Here is a 22,942-nt window from a genome sequence, read left to right as displayed (position 1 = left end):
AGGGGCATTGCTGACACATGACGGCTGATCCGAAGCAAACACATTAGTGGCTATCATAGCCGTTGGGTTGGGTGGGGGATTGCTAATCCCATCTGTTGTAGGCCTGGGTCTTGCAGAAAGATGAAAGAATCTAGGGTGGGCTTCACCTGCTCCAAGCAGGTTGGAGCCACCCTGTCTGGTGTGTTTAGTGCAATATGTTGGGCTGCCTACTGGCAGTATGGTTGAGACAATTGGAATACCACACCTGAAGCTGCTCTTATGAACTCCTTTCTCACCAATTAAATTTGAAATTGACAACCTATGTTAAGGCTTAAAGATATTATAACCTTTTAAAATCATTTAAATTTAAATACAAAAACATTACTAAAAGAATACGTGTTTGCTGCTGAAGTTTTAAAGAAAGTCAAACCACCTTGGACTAGAGTTTGTTGAAGTGCTAAACCAGCTTTTGACAGCAGCAGTCTCTACTCAAACTACTTACAAAACTACTCAAGATAGTTAAGTCCCAGGCAGACTGCGAAGAGCTACAAAAGGATCTTATTAAACTGGGTGACGGGGCAACAAAATGGCAGATGAAATTTCAATTTAAATTTGATAAATGCAGAGTAATGCACATTGAAAAACATCATCCCAACTATACATATACAATGATGGGGTCTAAATTAGCTGTTACCACTCAAGAAAGAGATCTTGGAGTCATTGTGGATAGTTCTCTGAAATCATCCATTCAATGTGCAGCAGCAGTCAAAAAAGAGATCAGAATGTTGGGAATCATCAAGAAATGGAAAGATAATAAGACAGAAAATATCATTGCCTCTATATGAATCCATGGTACATCCACATCTTGAATACTGCGTACAGATGTGGTTGACTATGTCAATAAAGATATATTGGAACTGGAAAAAGTTCAGAAAAGGGCAACAAAAATTATTAGGGGCATAGACCGGCTTCCGTATGAGGAGAGATTAATAAGACTGGAACTTTTCAGCTTGGAAAAGAGGTGACTAAGGGGGATATGATAGAGGTCTATAAAATCATGAGTGGTATAGAGAAAGTAAATAAGTGTTTACTCCTTCTCATAATACAAGAACAAGGGGCCACCAAATGAAATTAATAGGTAGCAGGTTTAAAACAAACACAAGAAAGTAATTTTTCACGCAAACGCACAGTCAACCTGTGAAACTCCTTGCCAGAGGGTGTTGTGAAGGCCAATATTATAATGGGATTCAAAAGGGAGCTAGATAGGTTCATCAATGGCGTCCCTAGCCTGTGTTTGCCAGAAGCTGGGATTTGGTGACACGGCATGGATCACTTGATAACCTGTCTGTTCATTCCCTTTGGGACACCTGCCATTGGCCTCTCTCACAGGAAAGGATACTGGGCTAGATGGACCTTTGGTCTGACCCAGTATGGCCGTTCTTATGTTCTTCTGCATGTGCAGAGAATATTTTCTTCATTTTGGTTCATTCAACTAGTTCAGTTCTACAACTAGTTCATTCAAAGTTAAGAAACCATTTGGGAGTTGAAAAAGAATGAAAGTTTCTTTTCCTCTTCCCATTTATGAATAAAAACAAGGTAGGATAGGATGAAGTCTACTACTTCTAAAATCTTGGACATAGTGACCAAAACAATTAGTTTTGTTTATTAGCTACAGATAATACTACTTTTGTTTAATAAATCAGTTGTAAATGCAAAATATATTTTGATTAAACTTTTTGATAAACTTTTTTCTTGTGTATCCAGCACATTTAAGATGTTTTTATTGAATAAAAAAATTGTTTGTGCATCTTTAATTGATACAAAAATTACAAGTAAAAAAATTAATAATCCTTTAGTGAAAAAATACATCATTCATCATTTTGTTACATAATAAAAATGTAAAAATTACAAATCTGAATAAATGTATGTTAAGCTATATAATTGCTTAAATAAATGTGTATAGATATAGTATATCCTCCTAGTTAGCAAAATGAAGCACCTAATTTAGTGCAAAGGTTATATTCAGTGGCAAAATCAGTGTTTTAATGGCTCAACCAATGAAACGCAACCTTTCTTTAAGAAAGTAATTAAAAACTACAAATACAAAACATGATTAAAATCAATTATTTAAATCAAGGTTTTCTGCTTGCTGATTTAAATCAATCCACCCTGATTAAGTTGGGAAACTATTCTGATTCTGCAGCATGTATTATGAAGCAGCTGCCGCTCCATAGTTGATGCTCAATTGGTTTTATACATTATAAACCCAATTTGGAATCCGTTTTCCTCAAACCCATAGAAAAGTCTCATCTGTCTCAAAATTTGAATTTTTTCTCTGGAACAGAGGTAGAAATTTTCTAAAATATTTGAAGTGAATTGGACAAAGGTTTTCTGAATTTTACATCCCCCTGAGGCGCTTAGGCTCATCAAGCTGTACCTCAGACATCAGACTAATGGGGTCCTATCACCTTTCTGAGCCTAGGGAAGCTTGTTGGGGGCCAATCCCAACCACCCTATAATCTTTAAGAAGTTTTTGGTCCCTGATGAGCCTGTTTGGCACATTTGGGGTGGAGGAGCCTACTACAACTATGAGAGGGGAGCCCTGAGGAGTCTGCTAAACCTGTTGTGGGGTGTGGTCTCCAACAAGACAACAACGATCTGTGTGTGCATATTCAAGAAGCCCCTAAAAGCCAATTAAAATTCCTGGAGAGGGAGTCATGAGCCTGTAAAGATTAACAAGAGAGTGATTAGGTGTCCTGATGAGCCTCGTAAGATTCATGGGCAAGAGGGCCTTAAAGGAATGGTGTCCAAAATCTGATACTGTTCTCTCTCCCCATTAAATGTGCATCTTTGTACATGCTGTCCTAATAAAGACAAAACACAGCCCCTGAAACAGAATTTCAACAGTTTGGAAATCCCTGCTGGGGACCTCTGTGACCCATGCAAAACAAAGCTGGGATGATGTGATTGTTGGGATCATAAACAGTGAGGAATGCATGCTTTTGCCTTCTCTCAACTCCACGCCCCTGCTTGTTCTGTCATTGACCAGCTGCTGACCAAAACTGAATGATTTTGGAGGGTGTGCTAGTGTCCCATACGTGCCTGCAAACTGCCCAGATCAGGAAGATTTATATTTTGTTTCTACTTTCAGTAAGCAAAGCAGAGCTGCTTTGTATAGTATGCAGCAATGTACGCATTTCCTGCTGACATCTATTAAAAAGTAGAAAATGAAAGAATGAATTCTGTGTGTGTTCCAAGGCAGGACATGTTAATGTAATGTATTTTCTCTCTGGAGTTTTCAAGCACAGCAGTTTGTCTAGTGTATTTAGTTTGAAATAGTGCTCTTGAACAAAATGTTCTTGAGTTTCTTTCCCATTAACCTTGCCTAAAACATTATTTGTAAACTGTTCATTTCCAAAGCAAGACTGGGGATGGTTTTTGCCGGGAGTTGCTCTCCAAATGTATCCTGCGTGTTAGTTTTTCTCTGTCTACTTTAATAATGGTTCTTAACTCCCTTAGGCTTGAATGTTCTGACTGTACAAATCTATGGCTGACCTTTTTTGGAATTTGATAAAAAGGATAAATATTTGTTGGTTAGGAATGGATAAAAAAGGCCTAACTCTCTGGAATGGGATCCTGTCTTCAGCTATTCTTACCCTTGCCAACATTAAAAGGGAGATGGAGGATTTGTAGCTGCACCCTAGACATTTTGCATTTTGTATTCTGTTAAATGTGCCCCAAGTACTGTTAACTAGTTATTTTGAAACAGTCTCTCTCAATATGTTGATGTAAATATTACGACATTCTCTCTCCTGGTATTGAACCAGGCTGACTGAATTTTAACCAGAATTATTTGTTTTGTTTTGGTCCCTTAGTGGTTGAATTTTTGGGGTATTTTTGTTCATATAAATAATAGCACTGAGATTTTTGTGCTGGAGTTTATCATGAAGTAAGAGGAAAAGTGGACTGCAGAACCCTACTCCTCTATATGATCAGATACCATGGTAGTGTCTAGCAAGGCTGCTCTAACTGGATGTCCTGTTTCTTGGTGGAATGTACTGGAAAAATGTCTCACTGACACTGATCTTAATAGACAGGCATATGTTAATCAGTTATTTGAAATAAAAATAGTTATTGTTCAAAAGCCCTTATTTTTAATGGCTTGGATTTAGGGAACAATCTGACAAAGGGTCTGAACTGTGTAATCATGAGAATATACCAACATGTGTCAGAGCTCATTAGTCCAAACATTAAAAACTAGTTTGGAAGAGCTTTTACGTTCTTCAGGGTATGTGGTTATGACTCAGTGCATCTGAGTTGTATGTAGGACAGACACTGTAACCATATGCCCTGGATTACATTATTATTTCTCCTCTTGCAGTGTAGTTCTTTGTCTGTTCTTGTGAAGTAAAGATTTTGCTTTAAAGAATGAGATATTGATTTGTTTTCTTTTAGGTCACTCCTGTGTATGAGGAGTGGACCACTATTGACTGGTATCAGTTTTTCTGCCTGTGGGAGAAGCTGCCTTCATCTATGAAGCGAGTGGCTGAGCTGGTGGGGATTGAAGAAGGCTTCCTGGCTCGCTCTGTAAAGGGCAAAATCATAGCTAAAACAGAGAAACAGCACAGACAAATGGCCATTCATAAAAGGTAATAACAGATGGGCCTAAGTGCCTAAGGGGAGGAGGTTCTAAAGGACAAATGTGTGAGAATCCACAGAGATCCAATTGCTAGGTTCTGTTCTGTGTGAAAGCATTGTCTGGGATTGGCTCTCCTGTTGGCTGAGCTGTTAGTTAATACAATTTGGCTCGGTCCCGAATAAGTTTATCGATACTGGGTAAGAGAATTGTAGCTACAAGAAGCTTGGGTATGTGTTAAGAAAAATGGTCTGAGAAGTTATTTCCTTTGTTTGCCACTTCAGGCCCAAAGTAGCACAGAGCATTTACTACTAGCTTGCCATCAATTACTTTATTTTTTAAAATTTCTCTGTATGCTTTTTGTACAGGTTTTTCACCAGCCTTGTGCTACTGGATTTAATCAGTGAGGTTCCCTTAAAGGATATTACTAAGAAATATAACTGTAGTCGTGGCCAGCTTCAGTCCTTGCAGCAGTCTGCTGCTACCTATGCAGGTGAGTCATAGGGATAGAAAAAATTCTGGAGTCTTGCGTTGCCTAGTTCTAAATATTTGGTCTTTCTAGTTTGTTACTGCAGGAAATGATGGCCCGTCGTCTTCATATACGGCATTTTTGGCTAAAATGTGGCAGTGATACATTTAGCTCATGCACTGTTATAGTGCAATTTGTGCTTGCCATCTGCTTTTTGTTATGGAAAAGCATCCTGCAGAGGCTACACCACTGATTGGAGGATGATAGGATAAATATGGAGAACTACATGTTGGGAAATGTAGTCTCCAAAGGCTGCATCTTAATGGTACACGAATATAATTTGTCCCATTTTATGCAAATTAAGTATAGGTTAATTCTGTGCTCCTGCCAAGCTACCAATTTGGCGCTCTCATGTGGACAAAGTTTGGGTGCAGCTGATACTTAGTTTAGAGATTTCTTAGTTGCAAAATTAACTGACTGAAAAATTGTAATTTTACAGTTGCCAAAAAAGAGAATCCTCCTTGGCACTTACCATAGCTTCTCAAACACTTAAAAAGGGTTCAGAGAGTGATAATTTGCCTGCCAAAATAGGTCTGGCAAATCAAAAGATAACAGGACACAACATGAGTAAGAGAACTTTTCTTTCATCACCAAAGTCCTTGTTAACTCCACACATGAATTTTAAAGAGTGGTCACATCTCCCAACTTTTCAAGGCCCAAATTGTGGGATGCAGTGTGTGACAAAGATCGAAAATGAAGGGCACATACAAGTTATTCAGAAAGGAAAGTTCTTGTTAACTGTAAAATGTTAACTGTCTTCATTCTGTTAGTGTTAATAACGTCTTGTAATATTAGCTTCATGATCCTCTATGCCCAGGGTAAATCATTTTCAGCAATCAGTGAAGGGTTACAAGAACATAGGTAATTTTGGGGCTAAAATAAATGATGTCTCTTGAAATAAGGTATGGTTAAGAGGAATGAGTGCAGCTGTATTCTGAGTGGCTATAAAAATGGAATTCTGTGTCTGTCTTCCAATGATTTCCATATCCACTGTGCTCAGTTTATAGGTAAAAAGGAGTTGATTTTTCCTAGCACTGCTAGCCTTGCAAACTTAGTCTGGCCAGTGAGAGTCAAGCTTGTTTTTCTCCATCTTACCCATTATCATCAATAATATTGTGCAGGCCATATATTCTGTGCAATCTGCCCTTGACTTCCCCAGCCAATTTTTGTAATTTTCATAGTTCAGTGCAGCTGCACCTGGATTTCTCCTCAGTGATTCACTCGAGGACACCCATTCTCAGAGTTCCACCTTCCTACCCGTTGCCTTTTTGCATGGAGACCTACGTCTCTTTCCTGTCTGACCAGGGCATTTCCAGGCCGCACAGTTCCCTGCCTTTGATGTATTGTTCCCCGCTGAGCACACCTACTTGCTTTCTCTTCAGAGACAGTTGACAGTGTGACTGTCCATGGTTATTGGTACCACACAGCTCTTTTATGCAAGCATATTTTCTTATTAGGGTAAAAGAACTACAGAGAAAGCATTAAAAACAATAAAAGAACCTAAATGTATGCTAATAAGCTGACCAGAGATCATCCCAATACTAAGATGGAGCAGTCCTGGCAGGAGTAGTCATTCAACACACCACCCAAGGAGTTTCCTTTGTGGTCACAAGTTCATCACAGCTTCAGCTCGGAAGAAATACTCAGAATTATGTGGCCTCAGTAGGCCAAGTCCTTCCAAACTTCTAAGGACTGGGGCCCTCCATGGTCCAGGGGTCCTGTCCATCTGCTGGATCAGAAAGAAGGCCACAAGACAGCATAGCAGTTTGAACCAGTATATGTGCACCTTTCCAGGTGGGTGACTTTAAAGCGTTGATAACTGGAGGAATTATATTAGCATATATTCCCCTACTCCTAGAAGAAAACGCTTAATGTTAAAAGCTCACTTTGTTTCAAAAGGTCCTTTGAAGATCCTTATAATCCCAAGATAGTATGTAAATATTTGTGTTTTTAATACAATGAACTCCAAAAGTGTTAAACTTACTTCAGTAAGGTGTAATGTAATTCAGTAAAGCTTGTCCAGGACATTACAGAGTAGTGTCAATCTATCAGTCATTTGACTATATTTTTCTATCATTTCTTTTTTGAGCATTCCATTCTAGGGTGCGCATGCACCTCGTGTGCCAGAGTGGAATCTTTTGAATAGCAGTGTCTGTTGGAGCTGCATATGTAAGCACATGTCCCCATACCTCTCATCTGAGGGTATAAAGGCAGGGGGGCTGCAACTGCCCTCAGTTTCCCCTTACTGCCCATGACAGCAAGACAGAACAAATGTCCAGGTCGCTACTCTTTAGTGTTTGCTATATTTTGATAACAGTCATCTACCTACCTTTTTAAAATGTCCCTGTTTCCCCTTAGTTTACCAATTTGGGACCATTTTAAAAAAACTAAACAAAACCACACAACCAACCCCCCCCTACAATTTCACTAGGAGCTTTGCACTACTATGTGCCTCATGGTAGACTCAAAACTTTAAGTCCTGTCCATACTGTGACTGCCTCATTCTGCTTATTGAGGGCCATAACTGCTGCTTGTTTTGCCTTGAAGAGAACTATGTATTGGATCAGTGCTTTGTCTGCTGTTCATTCTCCTCACAGGCACGTGTTTCAAGCTCTATCTTAAGGAGCAGTCAGTGAGTCGTCATCTCACCCTGAGGAGATGGTGCTCCTAAGACTGATCAAGCACTGAAGAAATCTTCTTTGAGTGTCCCCACCAGATGTTCCACTATGCCACTAGTTCCCAAACTGGGGTTCGCAGAATGTTACAGGGGGTTCGCCAGAAAAATGTCACTAATGGCGGCTAGAGGACCCTGGGCATTGGAGGCAGCATGTGGGACCTGGTTGCAGGACCCACCCCAGGGAGATTGGGGCAGGGCAGTTGGGACTGGCAGCCTGAGCCCTTCACCCATCAGCGGGGGAGCCGGCAGCCCGAACCCCAGCGCTCTGCGTGGGGCTGGCAGCCCAAGCCCCAAGGAGACCAGGGCCAGGCAGTTGGGGCGGTCAACGGGGTCCAGCAGCAGGAGCCCCACGGAGGAAATTTAAACTTAAATCCCTGGAAATATTCATTTTTAGAAGGGGGGTCACGAGATTTCACAAGTTAGTGAAAGAGGTTCACAGGCTGTTAAAGTTTGGGAACCACTGCACTATGTCAAGTCCTGTCACTGAGAAAAAACACTGTCAAAGGACTCTGCATGGATGATCCCAGCACCAACAGTTCTGGCACCAACTACCGGTACTGAGGGACAAGGTTGGCTGGAGCACAGACAAAAGCATTGCTCTAGACACTGGTCAGTTTTGTCTCATAAGGAGAGGTTGAAAAAAATGATGTGCCAGAGAGAAGTTCACTAAGCCCTCAGCCATCACAGGGGTTAGCAGCACAGGCTTGGTCACAAGCTCAGCATTAACAAACATACCCAGTACTGACCTCAATGGCAGCATCGATGCAGTCAGCAATGCAAATACTGACGTCAACATTGGCTGCAGAGTCCTCTGCTCATATATGTTCCAGTGCTTCAGTGGAATCTACATCTTTACCAGAGTCTTCCTCGGCACAGAGACCATCATTGCTATTGGCACATGATAGCATCCTGGCACCAAGATCACTTTACACTTTGGCACTGCTCTTTAACAAGATATGCTTTTCATCCCCATCACTGGGCCATATCTTTTTGCCAGCATCAAACTATCTCCCTTTAATATTCAGGAAGAAGATCCTGTGTAATGGACTGAATGCTTCCCCAATTAGAGCCTTGTCACAATCCTGGCATGCATGGTAATGGGCTGGCCAACCCCAGTGAAGCCAGCTGTACCAGTATAAGGTGCCATCCTAGTCCTACTGGGCCTTTTGGGGACCACCTTCCCATGCCTTCAGGAGTCAATCTCTATCCCATCTCTCAAGGAAGTGGAAGAGATCCTATTCCCCATCAGCATTGCTGTCCAGCTTGCCCACACTGGACTGAGACGATGAACATCAGACACTGGACGAAGTGGGATTAGTGGAACAGCAGCATCTTCCTTCGTTTCTTCAGGAATCCTCATTGTTCCCATACAAGGTGAAGGTTATAGCTCCAATACCAGCACCAGATGATTTTAAGACATTCTAGGAACTGCTAGCTAGACTCAGAGGCCCTGGATATTCATACTCCAGTCATTCAAATTCCTTCGCACTGGCCAGATTAGCCCTCCCAATTAACAAGGGGATACTTGACCCTGCAAAGGCATTATGGCAAATGCTGGTCACCATTCCTCCTACCACCAAAAGGATGGAGAAAAAAATATCAAGTGCCACAGAAGGGATCCTAGCACTTCTATGCTTACCCTAGTCAGGATCATTAAAAGCGCCTGTGGTTCAGGAGAACTCCAAATCCACAAAGAGGACCAGAAAAGAAACATCCTCTCCCCGCCACTTATGGAGGAAGACACTTCTCATAGACTCATCAACCACGGATTGGGAAACCCACCCAAACCTCTCGATACAAGGGATCTGGGGTCAAAAGGATATGACTCTTCACATAAATGTATTGAAGCTGTGAGTGATCAGGCTATTCTGCATTCTGATCTCTTACAAAATTCCAGAGTGCAAATTTTGATGGATAACACATCTGCAATATATTACACAAACAAGGAGTTGCCTACTCATCAGTTCTGTGTCAACTTCATGGAATAACCCCAATCAGCCCTCCACCTACAGGGAGTTAGCAACAATCTGACAGATGTCCTAAGCAAACAATCCATCACTAACCACAAGTGGTTGCTATGGAGGTCCATCATAGACCTAATATTCTAACAATGGATAGACTTGTTTGCCTCAATAGACAACAAGAAATGTCCAGCCTTTTTGTTTTGGAGAAGGCATAAGATCAGGCTTGCTGCAAGATGTCTTGTTCACTTGGTGGATCCTAGGAACCCCGTACGCTTTTCCAAGTATTCCCCTGATTCCAGGTGAATCTGTAAAATCATCTGGGACAAAGGCAAAATAGTCCTAATAGCTCCATACTGTTCAAGATAGTTCTGGCTAACAGATCTTCTCTGAATATCATTTAGCTAGTATTGCAGATCCAAGGTCAGATACTTTATCTGGATCTGGAGTCACTGCATCTGACAGCTTGAATGTTGGCTGGTTAATACTGACAGACTGCTCCCTTCAGGTGCGAGAAATCCTCCTACAAAGCAGGAAACCTCTCAAAAGGAAAACTTATTCCTCTAAATGGAAAAGATTCCAATATGGGCAACCTAATGCAGTCTTGACCCAGTGGAGGCTCCCATACCAAAGATCCTGGACTACCTCTAGGATTTAAAACAATTGGGTCTTTCATTCAGCTCCATCAAAGTTAATCTAGCAGCAATTTCATCAGGGGTCTCACCTGTCCAATCCTGTTGAATCTTTTCACATTCTACAATATATAGATTTCTGAAAGGGCTACTCTATGCTAACTCTCCCATCAAGGAACCTTCTGCTATGTAGAATCTCACCATTGTCCGGGGAAGCCTTAGGGAGCTCCCTTTTGAACCACTTGCGGAATCTGCTTATACCACTGTACCCTTGAATCAGTTTTCCTAGTTGCCATAACTTCGGCCAGCAGGGTCAGCGAGCTGCAAACCCTTACCGTTGATATCCCTTAAACAACGTTTCATGAGGACAGGGTGGTGGTGAGACCTCATCCAGAATTTAAACCTAAACTGATCTTGAAGTTTCACTTAAATCATTCCATCAACTTGCCTGTCTTCTTCCCCAGGCTTCATTCTGGGCCAGGAGAAAAACATCTTCACACCTTAAGTGTTTCAAGATCTTCATTGTATTATCTTGACAGAACAAATCCCTTTAGACTATCATTCTGTCTCTTAGTTTGATCCTTCAAAGGCCTAGAAACAACAATCTCCTTCCAGAGGATATGGATCATATATTGCATATTGCTCTGCTACCAGATCCTGATGTACTGCCCCCAAATGTAAAGCTCACTGTACTAAAACACAAGCTACATCTTCCACTTTTAGGAACATTTCAGTATCAGAAATCTGTAAGGCAATCACATGCAGTATGTCAATTACTTTTTTTTAGACACTGTGCCCTCTTTCTAGCTGCAGAGTCAGATGCCAGCTTTGGAAGAGCGGTATTACAATCACTGTTTAAGACAATCAAGACTCCTCAATTCCACCTTCCAGGTGGGGCACTGCTTGTTGGCCAGTGAGGAATCCACTCTGACACACATACATAGGTGCTGAAACTAGGGGTAGGGACAGTGGTTTCCATTATATACAAGGTTTATAGTTTGGTTCAATGGTTCTCAGAACCCCTGCTATAAAAACTGTTCCAGCTCCCCTGCACACATACTTGAAGAAAGGACAGTTACTTGGTGTATAGTAACTGTGGTGTTCAAGATGTTGTCCTTACTGTGGATCCTGTGACCTGCCCTCCTCCATCCCTGCTTTTCTGGAGTGCTTCATATCGGCAAGGGAACTGAGGGATGATTGTGGCTGCCCTGCCTTTAATGCCTTTGGACGAGAGACTCAAAGACATGTACTGCATAGATGTAGCCCCAAACAACACTGCTATTGCAAAGATTCAGTGCTCGTCCACGTGGGTTGCATGCGCACCACAGAGTGGGATCCACATTGACTACAACATATTGAAGAACTACAGTTGCTATAAGTAACCATTTTTTCTGTCCATTGTAACTGTGTGCAAGACCAACAGGGAAATAGTGAAATTTATAGACAAAATACAGTCAAATACAAAATACAAATACAAAAAGTAAACAAAGAAAAAAGTCTCTATTCTCTCAGTTACAGTAACGTTAGGTATTTTGTAACAATAATAGACAAAATGTCAGATTATATAATTTTTTTTAACATTAGCTTTAATCAAATTTTTAAATCTGTTTAATCTGTATTGCAGTAGCACCTAGAGGCCCTAATTTTTAGGTTGAAAACCGGTATCAAGAGGAGCTATCCAGAAGGAGCCAGCTTCATTGATTTGACTCAGACTTCATCCTTTGCTGTAGGCAAGAAAAGAGAGTAGAACTTCTTTTAAAAAGGTCCATAATAAAAATTTCTATTTTAGGGTCTCTTTGAAAGTTGTTCTCTAATAGTAGGGAGAGGTGAGATTTGGAGAGGATGGAACAGTATATATTCTGCTGCAGGTTACAGAGTCAGAATGAACTCTTGGATTGTTATGTTGTAGAGGGGCAGGCTTCTTTCCTTACAGACACTTGAAGTTTTGATATTTTTTTCAGGTTTTGGTACTTTTGTTCATTTGCACCATGAACAAAAGAAACTTGGTCTAATGCATAGCTTTTGTTGCAACATTTAAGGAAAACATGAGTTTTTAATTCTCTTTAACAATGGTTCTCAAACTTCTTCTTTTGCATACCACTTGAAAATTGCTGAGGGTCTCAGCAGACCTCATAATGATAAATGTTGTTTGTACTGATAGCTAACTATTGTAAAGCACTTTGGTTAAAAGCACTATATTAAAAAAATACCCCTTAATTAATGTTTTTTTGTTTTACAAATAAAAGCACACAACTCCTATTCTAATATCCATAATATTACCTTTCTAATGCAATGGATGTGCCTTCTCTCCCCCACTACAGCAGCCCCTGAGCTGGGGCTGGGAAGGAGGGCGGTCTCTCCCCTGCTGCAGCAGCCACAAAGGTGAGGCTGGGAAAGAGGGCCTTCTTTCCCTGGCAGCCACAGCCCTGGGGAAAGTCACCTCTTTCTCTGGCTGCCGCGGCCCTGCACATTCCAAATTCCCCCCACCCCCTCTTCTCACCCCACTTCACCCTCCCACCTATCCCCTATTCCCCCCAAGGCCGCCACCACCTCACCTTACATGTGTGTCTTCTCCTGGGTCCAGGCACCTAATTAGTGTAGCCACACCTGTGTGGCTCCACTAATTAAGTGGGTGACCCTTCATTTTCTTGTGAGCAGCCACCCAGGCGCGCACCTTAGAGGGAACTATCCACGGACACCTGAATGGAGCTCATGGACCACTTGTGGTCCACGGACCACAGTTTGAGAACCTCTGCTCTTTAACAGTAACTGAATATTTAATGACAGGTTTCAGAGTAACAGCCGTGATAGTCTGTATTCGCAAAAAGAAAAGGAGTACTTGTGGCACCTTAGAGACTAACCAATGTATTTGAGCATAAGCTTTCGTGAGCTACAGCTCACTTCATCGGATGCATACTGTGGAAAGTATAGAAGATCTTTTTATACACACAAAGCATGAAAAAATGGGTGTTTACCACTACAAAAGGTTTTCTCTCCCCCCACCCCACTCTCCTGCTGGTAATAGCTTATCTAAAGTGATCACTCTCCTTACAATGTGTATGATAATCAAGTTGGGGCCATTTCCAGCACAAATCCACGGTTTAACAAGAATGTCGGGGGGGGGGGGGTAGGAAAAAACAAGGGGAAATAGGTTACCTTGTATAATGACTTAGCCACTCCCAGTCTCTATTCAAGCCTAAGTTAATTGTATCCAATTTGCAAATGAATTCCAATTCAACAGTCTCTTGCTGGAGTCTGGATTTGAAGTTTTTTTTCTTGTAATATCGCAACTTTCATGTCTGTGATTGCGTGACCAGAGAGATTGAAGTGTTCTCCGACTGGTTTATGAATGTTATAATTCTTGACATCTGATTTGTGTCCATTTATTCTTTTACGTGGAGACTGTTCAGTTTGACCAATGTACATGGCAGAGGGGCATTGCTGGCACATGATGGCATATATCACATTGGTGGATGTGCAGGTGAACAAGCCTCTGATAGTGTGGCTGATGTTATTAGGCCCTGTGATGGTGTCCCCTGAATAGATACGTGGGCACAGTTGGCAACGGGCTTTGTTGCAAGGATAGGTTCCTGGGTTAGTGGTTCTGTTGTGTGGTATGTGGTTGCTGGTGAGTATTTGCTTCAGATTGGGGGGCTGTCTGTAGGCAAGGACTGGCCTGTCTCCCAAGATTTGTGAGAGTGTTGGGTCATCCTTCAGGATAGGTTGTAGATCCTTAATAATGCGTTGGAGGGGTTTTAGTTGGGGGCTGAAGGTGATGGCTAGTGGCGTTCTGTTATTTTCTTTGTTAGGCCTGTCCTATAGTAGGTGACTTCTGGGAACTCTTCTGGCTCTATCAATCTGTTTCTTCACTTCTGCAGGTGGGTATTGTAGTTGTAAGAATGCTTGATAGAGATCTTGTAGGTGTTTGTCTCTGTCTGAGGGGTTGGAGCAAATGCGGTTGTATCGCAGAGCTTGGCTGTAGACAATGGATCATGTGGTGTGGTCAGGGTGAAAGCTGGAGGCATGTAGGTAGGAATAGCGGTCAGTAGGTTTCCGGCATAGGGTGGTGTTTATGTGACCATCGTTTATTAGCACTATAGTGTCCAGGAAGTGGATCTCTTGTGTGGACTGGACAAGGCTGAGGTTGATGGTGGGATGGAAATTGTTGAAATCATGGTGGAATTCCTCAAGGGCTTCTTTTCCATGGGTCCAGATGATGAAGATGTGATCAATATAGCGCAAGGAGAGTAGAGGTGTTAGGAGACGAGAGCTGAGGAAGCGTTGTTCTAAGTCAGCCATAAAAATGTTGGCATACTGTGGGGCCATATTTAATATCTGGGCAACTCTGTTAATGCAATGTTAAGGTTTCAGAAGTCAGGCTGTGCCAAAGCTAAGGCTGAATATGAACGTGCAACCTTAATTCTTCCCCGAGTGCATGTCCATTATGATAGTTATTAAGTATATGAGAACATGCTAATTTTCATTCATATATATTATTTATTTATTTAGGAAGTATTAACAAATTTACAATCCTTCACATGGAAATATCAGAAACCAAAAAATAATCCATTATAACAGAGAGATTATTCATTAATATAGTCATCAGATCTCTCTATTTAACATATTGCAGAGTGAGCATCATTACAACATGTATGATGTGATTTCTAACGATTTTATTAATTGAGTGAAATCTCTGTATACACTGTGGCAAGGCACCCCTTCTGCCTCGCTGGGCTTAGCGCTCCTTCCTCTGGCAGGGACAGAGCCTGAGGTAAATCAGCCCCCACTCTGGAGCATGTCTATCTTCCCTCTTCGGGGTTTGTTTCTCAGAGCCTTCCAGATAGGCCTTGGAGCAGGCCTGAGGAGTGCTCCTTTGCCAAACAAAGGGAAACAAGTCTATAAGGCACCAAAACAAAAAAGGAATACCATTCCCTGGCCCCCTCCCTGAAGCAGGTGGTGTCCTGTCGCTGGTCCCAGGGTGTCAGTCCTTCCCCTAAACAGGCACTTGGTTTTGGGTGTCTTCGGATGGGGAGAAGCACAGTCTCTCACACTGGAGAAGCCTATCTCCCTGCTGCCTCCAGCCTTGCAGCAGTTTGTCTCTCCCCCCTCTCTCTGTCACCAGGAGAGAGATTTTAACAGGTTTCAGGCAGCCTTTAATTGGACTCAGGTGTTACTAACTGACCTGAAGTAACCCCATCCCAGCTTGTAGGAAAAAGAGCCTTTAGCATTCTAGGGCTAACATACTTGTTTTCCCAGACCCTCCTGCCTGACTTTGTCACAACACATATTTAATGGACCAGGCAGGTCTATCAAATGTTTAAAAAAAAAAAAAATTGGACAGGTGTGCTGGTTTCTGTTACAGGTGAAAGTACTTTGTGTATTGAAAAAATGTTAACCAAATATTGAAGTATTGTTCTCTCTATTTTGCTCAGTTCATAAGTGGTGTGTTTTTCCATAACAGCAACCTCCCATTTTTTTTTTTTGAACCATTTATCTATGGCTGAATTGTTTTTCTTTTTCCAGTGAGAGGGAGCAGCTTCTAGTAGATGAGACATTACTACTTCATTTCCTTTTGTGTGGTTATTTTTCACTAGGAAGCGCCAGGAGGATTACCAACTGTTCATTTGGTAATAAATATCCAACAATTTGTGATATTTGGTCATGGATTGCATCCCAGTATTTTCTATCATGCAACAGACTGAGGTTGCTGGTCCTCTTTTCCAGAGGAAATCCCATTCCTCGAGGATAATTTCCCAGTGTGTCATATATGGACATATTTTGGTTAGGAAAGTTGTCTACAAAGGTTGATATCAATTAGTTATAATTTTTTTGTTTCCTAATTGACCAGACCTCATTTCTTCTATTAAAATTAGCTTTCTATATAAATTAGCTTTTTTAGAAAGCTGAGAAACATAATGCCTAACTTGAAAAAACCATGTGAGACTGGGCTAATTAAAGTTAGTTAAAGTTAGTTTTGATGTCTAAAAGTTAGAAAAGTTGAAGTGAGCTGTAGCTCACGGAAGCTTATGCTCTAATAAATTTGTTAGTCTCTAAGGTGCCACAGGTACTCCTTTTCTTTTTACGGATACAGACTAACACGGCTGCTACTCTGAAACCTTTACTGAATAGCTGGCCAACCAGTTGTATTCCATGGCTCTCCTAGTGTTTAAAGCTCTTAAGTTCATGATTTGGGTTAAGATCTGGATTATTTGCAATGGGTATCATTGGTGAGGGAAAATATTTTTTACCTCTAGTTCTATCCCAAACCCATAAAGTAGCCTTTGCCTAAAGGATGTGTGGAATTTCCTGGAGGGCGAGATATTTTTTTATCAATTCATGGTAGCTTAGCATCGTTTCCTTTGCCACAATTTTCTTGTTCAATAAAAACCCAGCTGATTGGCTTGAGGATACTCTACATAGGACCCTACCAAATTCACAGTCATTTTGGTCAATTTCACAGTCATGGGATTTTTAAAATAGTAAATTTCATGATTTCAGCTATTTAAATCTGAAATGTCATGGTGTTGTAATTGTAGGGGTCCTGACCCAAAAAAGAGTTGTGGGGGGGGGGTCACAAGGTTATTGTAGGAGAGGTTGTTGTACTGCTATCCTTGCTTCTGTGCTGCTGCTGGCGCTGCCTTCAGAGCTGGGCAGCTGGAGAGTGGCGGCTGCTTGCCAGGAGCCCGGCTCTGAGGGCAAAGCCACTGCCAGCAGCAGCGCAGAAGTAAGGATGTCATGGTATGATACTGCCACCCTGACTTCTGCACTGATGTCTGCAGAGCTGGGCCCTCAGTCAGCAGCTGCCGCTCTCCGGCCGCCCAGCTCTGAAGGCAGCGCAGAAGTAATGATGGCAATACTGTGACCCCTCTAAAATAACCTTGTACCTCCCCCTCCCCCTGAAATTCCCTTTTGGGTCAGGACTCCCAATCTGAGAAATGCTGGTTTCCCCCATGAAATCTGTATAGTGTAGGGTAAAAGGACAAAAAAGACCAGATTTCACGGGGGGAGATCAGATTTCATGGTCCGTGATGTGTTTTTCATGGCCGTGAATTTGGTAGGGCCCTATTTATAGCCTTTCCATATGGCGGGAACGCCTTTGTTCTAAGTTAAGTTTCCACAAACCGGGCTGGGAAAATACAGGTACCAAAATGGAGTTTAGTTTCATGTGAATTGATCATGTGCCATGGCATGCTCCCAATGAGTCACAGCAGCCGTTGTCCATATGCTATCTGAAGCGTTCCCAGGAAGGCTCACCAGGTGGGGGATAAGCTTCTCCTAAGGCCTATTGTTTCCCTAAATGGCCCGTTACCTTGAATAGGCCCTTCAGTCAGCTGTCTAGACTGGAAGCATCTTGCCTAGTGGGTATCACCCAGATGTAACCACATTTGAAATACAGATACATAGTCAATAACTTCAGATACAAAAATGTTATATGCATACAAATAACAAATCATAACTTTTCCATAGACCCCTCACATGACACATCTTGTACTAGATGCATCATAATTATGTCATAATCATATCATAATCATACCACTATGATGAATATGGGGTGCAGTGGCCAGGATGGTGTTTTCAGGAAGATTACCAGTGGATTGTAGTTTCTTCAGGAAGTCAGTGGTGTCTCAAAGATAGCTGGGAGTGCTGGTAGCGTAGGGCCTGAGGAGAGAGTCCACATAGGAAGACAATCCTGCTGTTAGGGTGCCAATGCCTGAGATGATGGGGCATCCAGGATTTCCAGGTTTATGGATTTTGGGTAGCAAATAGAATACCCCTGGTCGGGGTTCTAGGCATGTGTCTGCACAGATCTGTTTCTGTGCTTTTTCAGGGAGTTTCTTGAGCAGATGGTGTAGTTTCTTTTGGTAATCCTCAGAGGCTAATGGCCTGTAGAATGTGGTGTTAGAGCTGCCTAGCAGCCTCTTGTTCATATTCCAACTTATTCATGATGACGACAGCACTTCCGTTGTCAGCCTTTTTGATTATGATGTCAGAGTTGTTCCTGAGGCTGTAGATGGCGTTGTGTTCAGCACGGCTGAGGTTATGGGGCAAGTGATGCTGCTTTTCCACAATTTCAGCCCGTGCATGTTGGCGGAAGCACTCTGTGTAGAAGTCCAGTCTGTGGTTTCAACCTTCAGGAGGACTCCATGCAGAATCCTTCTTTTTGTAGTGTTGGTAGGAAGGATTCTGTGGGTTAGTATATTGCTCAGAGGTGTGTTGGAAATATTCTTTGAGTCGGAGACGTCAAAAGTAGGATTCTAGGTCACCACAGAACTGTATCATGTTCGTGGGCCTGGTGAGACAAAAGAAGAGGCCCCAATAGGACAGAGTCTTCTGCCGGGCTAAGAGTATAGCTGGAAAGATTAACAATATTGTTGGGTGGGTTAAGGGAACTACTGTTGTGGCTCCTTGTGGCATGTAGCAGTTTAGATAGTTTAGTGTCCTTTTTCCTTTGTAGAGAAGCAAAGTTTGTGTTGTAAATGGCTTGTCTAGTTTTTGTAAAATCTATCCATGTAGAAGTTTGTGTGGAAGGTTACTTTTACAACATAGTGCAGATGAAGTATAACATAGAAAAGTAGTGAAAACATGCTGACATATATAGGAGTTTGGAATTCAGTTACAATTCCTTTTGCAAAAAGAAAAGGAGTACTTGTGGCACCTTAGAGACTAACCAATTCTCTAAGGTGCCACAAGTACTCCTTTTCTTTTTGCGAATACAGACTAACACGGCTGTTCCTCTGAAACCTGTCATTATGCAAGGCACTGCATTTAGCCGTATGGAGTGGAAATCTATCAACTGCATGAAAAAATTGGTTAGTCTCTAAGGTGCCACAAGTACTCCTTTTCTTTTTGCGAATTCCTTTTGAATGGTTACATAGCTATCAATGATGCTTCATTAATATATCTAATTGCAATCACAATAATATGTTGTAAGGGGACATATTTCTGTCTGAGAATTATGTACCTACTACTATAGTTAGAAGTAATAGCTAACAAGATAACTTTTAATTTTTAAAGGGTTTTTAAAAAAATCTGGACATACTATTTAAAGGGTGCTCTATAAGAAATCAGAATTTTTTGAAAATTTTCAACTCAAAAAAATTAAAGTTGTAGGCTTTTAAATAAAGTTAAATATTTAGCACCTAGAAATGCCAATTAAATCACGTTTTGGAAAAAAATATTTTTCACTTTACTTGGACTTGCCTCGTTAGGAACATATTGATAACTTTCAGATCTGTGATTTACAAACACAAATTCTGTACTCAAATTTTCACTCATAAAAAATATTTTAACACTATTTTAAAGTACATCTGCTGTTTGGAGAAAGGTAATATCTGAACTTTATTAAAATAGTTTGAGGATAGGTCCTACCAAAACCTGGATATTTCTCTATATGAGACATTTAAAAACAAAACAAACCTTATGAAATACACAATATAAATCAGTGTGTTTCTTTAAAGAAATGGCTTGTGAGAGTGCTACCACGGTAATTGCTTAGAGGTGTCTCCAAAGAAAATTTTTTCTGCTGAAGGTATTAGTACATTAGGACTAATAAAATTAATAAAATGCATACATTATTGAGAAGATAGTCTATGAAAAATCAGGTGTTATAGTCTGAGTACAAGAATAAAAAAATAGCCAAATCCTACATATGTATGTAGTATTGTAGAAAAAATATATACAATATATTGAGAAAATAGTATGTGTTTTAGGTAATTAAACCCTGTAATATTTATATTTGCACCAGGGGCAGAATTAAGGATGTACATTCAGTCTTAACTCTGGCACTTCATGAGTTTCGATGCTTGAATTGTTCTTTTAATAGCTGTGGTTGCTAGAATTTGAACCACAAATGAAATAATAGCTTTATACTAGGATGTAAGCTTAGATGGTCCCGGTCACAGTTTTTGGAGTAAACTGCACTTCTGCCCCCTCCATGATATCCTGAAGGGCTCCCTCTTAGGTTTCAGGACTGTAACTGTCACCTCTTTATGGGCAAGGACCTGTGGCACCTCTCTCTAGAGACAGGGGATTTAGGTTTGCAGTCCCCCTGCAATTCATTGTGTTTATTCAGCGCAGTGGTCACCAACCAGTCGATCGCGATCAATTAGTAGATCCTAGAGGATCTCCCAGTTGATCACAACTCCAGTGGTGCAGCAGGGCTGCCACTAAGGCAGGCTCCCTGCCTGCCCTGGCCCCATGCCACTCCCGGAAGCGGCCAGCGTGGCCCCGCAGCCCCAGGGATCTCCCTCTGTGCCCTGCTCCTGGCTGCAAGCCCTGCCCCCATAGCTCCCAATGGCCAGGAATGGGGAGCTGTGGCCAATGGGAGCTGCAGGGGCAGTGCTTGCAGAGAGGAGCAGTGCGTGGAGCCACATGCCCCCCGCCCCCAGGGGCAGCAGGGGCATGTTGGCCTGTTACAGGAATGACTTGGGGCTGGGGTAGGCAGGGAGCCTGCCTTAGCGGTAGCCATGCTGCGCCACAGACCAGGAGCCGGCAAAGGTAAGTGCTGCCTGGCAGTAGGCCATACCCCAACCCCTAGCCCTGAGCCCCCTCCCAGAGTCAGCACCCCATACCCCCTCCTGCACCCCAACCCCCAGCCTTGAACGTTCCCCCAGAGCCAGCACCCCAAACTCCCTCCTGCACCCTGACCCCCCTCCCAGAGTCAGCACCCTGTACCACCTCCTGTACCCGAACCCGCTGCCGCAGCCTGGAGTCCCCTCCTGAACCCAAACTCCCTCCTAGAGCCTGCACCCCTCTTACACTCCAACACTGTGCCCCAGACCGGAGCCCCCTCCTGCACCCAAACTCCCTCCCAGAGCTTGCACCCCTCACCCCCTCTGCACCCCAATCCCCTGCCCCAGGCTCAGTCCAGAGCCCCCTCCCACACTGTGAACCCCTTGGCCCCAGCCGAGAGCCCGCACCCACTTCCGAACCCGAGCCCAGTGAAAGTGAGTGAGGATGCGGGGATGGAGTGAGTGGGGCAGGGCTTTGGGGAAGGGGTGCAGTAGATCCTGGGTTGCCTTTAAATTCAAAAAGGGATCTTGGGTGTAAAAAGGTTGGAGAGCACTGCCCTAGTGGGTCTGATCTTAGTTCAGCACCTGTGGTTCACTCTCCCTCAAGGGATAATGGCAGGGTTACTAATACCAGTGACTAGCCAGCCAGTGACGGAGCATAGTATGTTTATTTCAGAACAAAACATTACAGAGGAAACACAGCACAAGCCAATAGACAATCTATGCAACATGCTAAGCTTGCCAGGTGTCATCAGTTTGCAACATGGAGACCCCGATATGTTGCCAAAGTCCTTCAAATCCTTCCAAGAAGGTTTTGCCTTCTTAGTTATAGTTTCATGTCAGTTGGAGGATCAGAGAGGATCACTGACACTGTTCAGTCTTCCCCTTTATACCAAAAGTCCATTCTTTGTCTGCTGGGCCTCTTGAACCCAGTCTGAACTAGTATGTGCAGTTCTTCTCTGGAGTTGTTTGCCTGTCCTGGGAACTCCCACCCTGCTCTGTGGAGTTAAAATACCATCATTCGCTCACAAAGATGGATATCTAACTAATTATAGATAGATATAAAAATTTATGAATAATCTGTCTGTAATGTTGGCACATATCTTTTGACGTTTCTGTGCTTCCAAGGTCTCACGTCTGTCAGTCTCTATTTAATTGCAATTTAATGTTAAGATAATAGAGTAGAAAGGGAGCAATGTTGTCATCTTAAAGAGTAGAACTTCTGTATTGGCAATTTCCTGATCAAATATTTCATACAGAGGCTACAGCTTGTTTCCTGGTTATACAGCATTTTTCTGACTGTAGCATAGGTCAAGACATTTAGCAACATAAGAGTATTATTATACTGGGGAATCAAGAATGCTGCCTGACTTGTAAAGAGATAATTTTTAGTTTAAATTATATTATTTTTGCATGTTCAAACTAATATTACAGAGGAAAATGGATCTAACTTTTTAGAATTGAAGTTAAATTAAGCCTAACAGAATGTAATTTTCATGTTCCAGGGATGGTAACAGTTTTCTCTAACCGTCTGGGATGGCACAACATGGAACAGTTGCTCTCCCAGTTCCAGAGTCGCCTCACCTTTGGTGTCCAGAGGGAGCTGTGTGACCTGGTTCGGGTATCTCTGCTGAATGCGCAGCATGCCAGAGCTCTTTATAATGCTGGCTTCATCACAGTGGCTGATCTTGCTAAAGGAAATACTGCTGAAGTGGAAACTGCCCTGAAGAATGCTGTACCATTCAAAAGGTGAGAGAGATCAACAAGTTGTCAACCTGGACACCTGTTTGAGTGCATTCTTTTCCACTATAAATGGAGTTAAGTTATTCAGTCTTGACTATATAGTTCCAAGAGTACTTCTAATGAATTAGAGCATGTGGTGGTTATAGGATGAGTTTGGGAGTCCTGAGTTCTGTTCCTTACTTTTCTTTTGACCCACTGTATAGCCTTGGGAAAGTCACTTTATCTGTCAGAGTACTGTATGTCTACACTGCACTAAAATATCTATCAGCTGGCT

At 42.2% G+C, this 22,942-nt stretch overlaps 1 protein-coding gene across 2 annotated transcripts in view; it reads left to right on the top strand.

Annotated features, from left to right (window-relative positions):
- Window positions 1-22,942, top strand: part of POLQ (DNA polymerase theta) — a 134,880-nt gene that overhangs the window by 48,731 nt on the left and 63,207 nt on the right. For both annotated transcript variants that reach the window (XM_073309856.1, XM_073309867.1), the window contains 3 exons: window positions 4,435-4,628; window positions 4,984-5,108; window positions 22,431-22,674. In XM_073309856.1, coding sequence (XP_073165957.1) covers window positions 4,435-4,628; window positions 4,984-5,108; window positions 22,431-22,674 — 563 coding nt within the window. The remainder of the gene's footprint in view (window positions 1-4,434; window positions 4,629-4,983; window positions 5,109-22,430; window positions 22,675-22,942) is intronic.

This window comes from Lepidochelys kempii, chromosome 1 (genome assembly GCF_965140265.1).
Source record: "Lepidochelys kempii isolate rLepKem1 chromosome 1, rLepKem1.hap2, whole genome shotgun sequence".
NCBI classification, from domain to species: domain Eukaryota; kingdom Metazoa; phylum Chordata; order Testudines; family Cheloniidae; genus Lepidochelys; species Lepidochelys kempii.
This window is presented reverse-complemented; position numbering and strand designations above follow the sequence as displayed.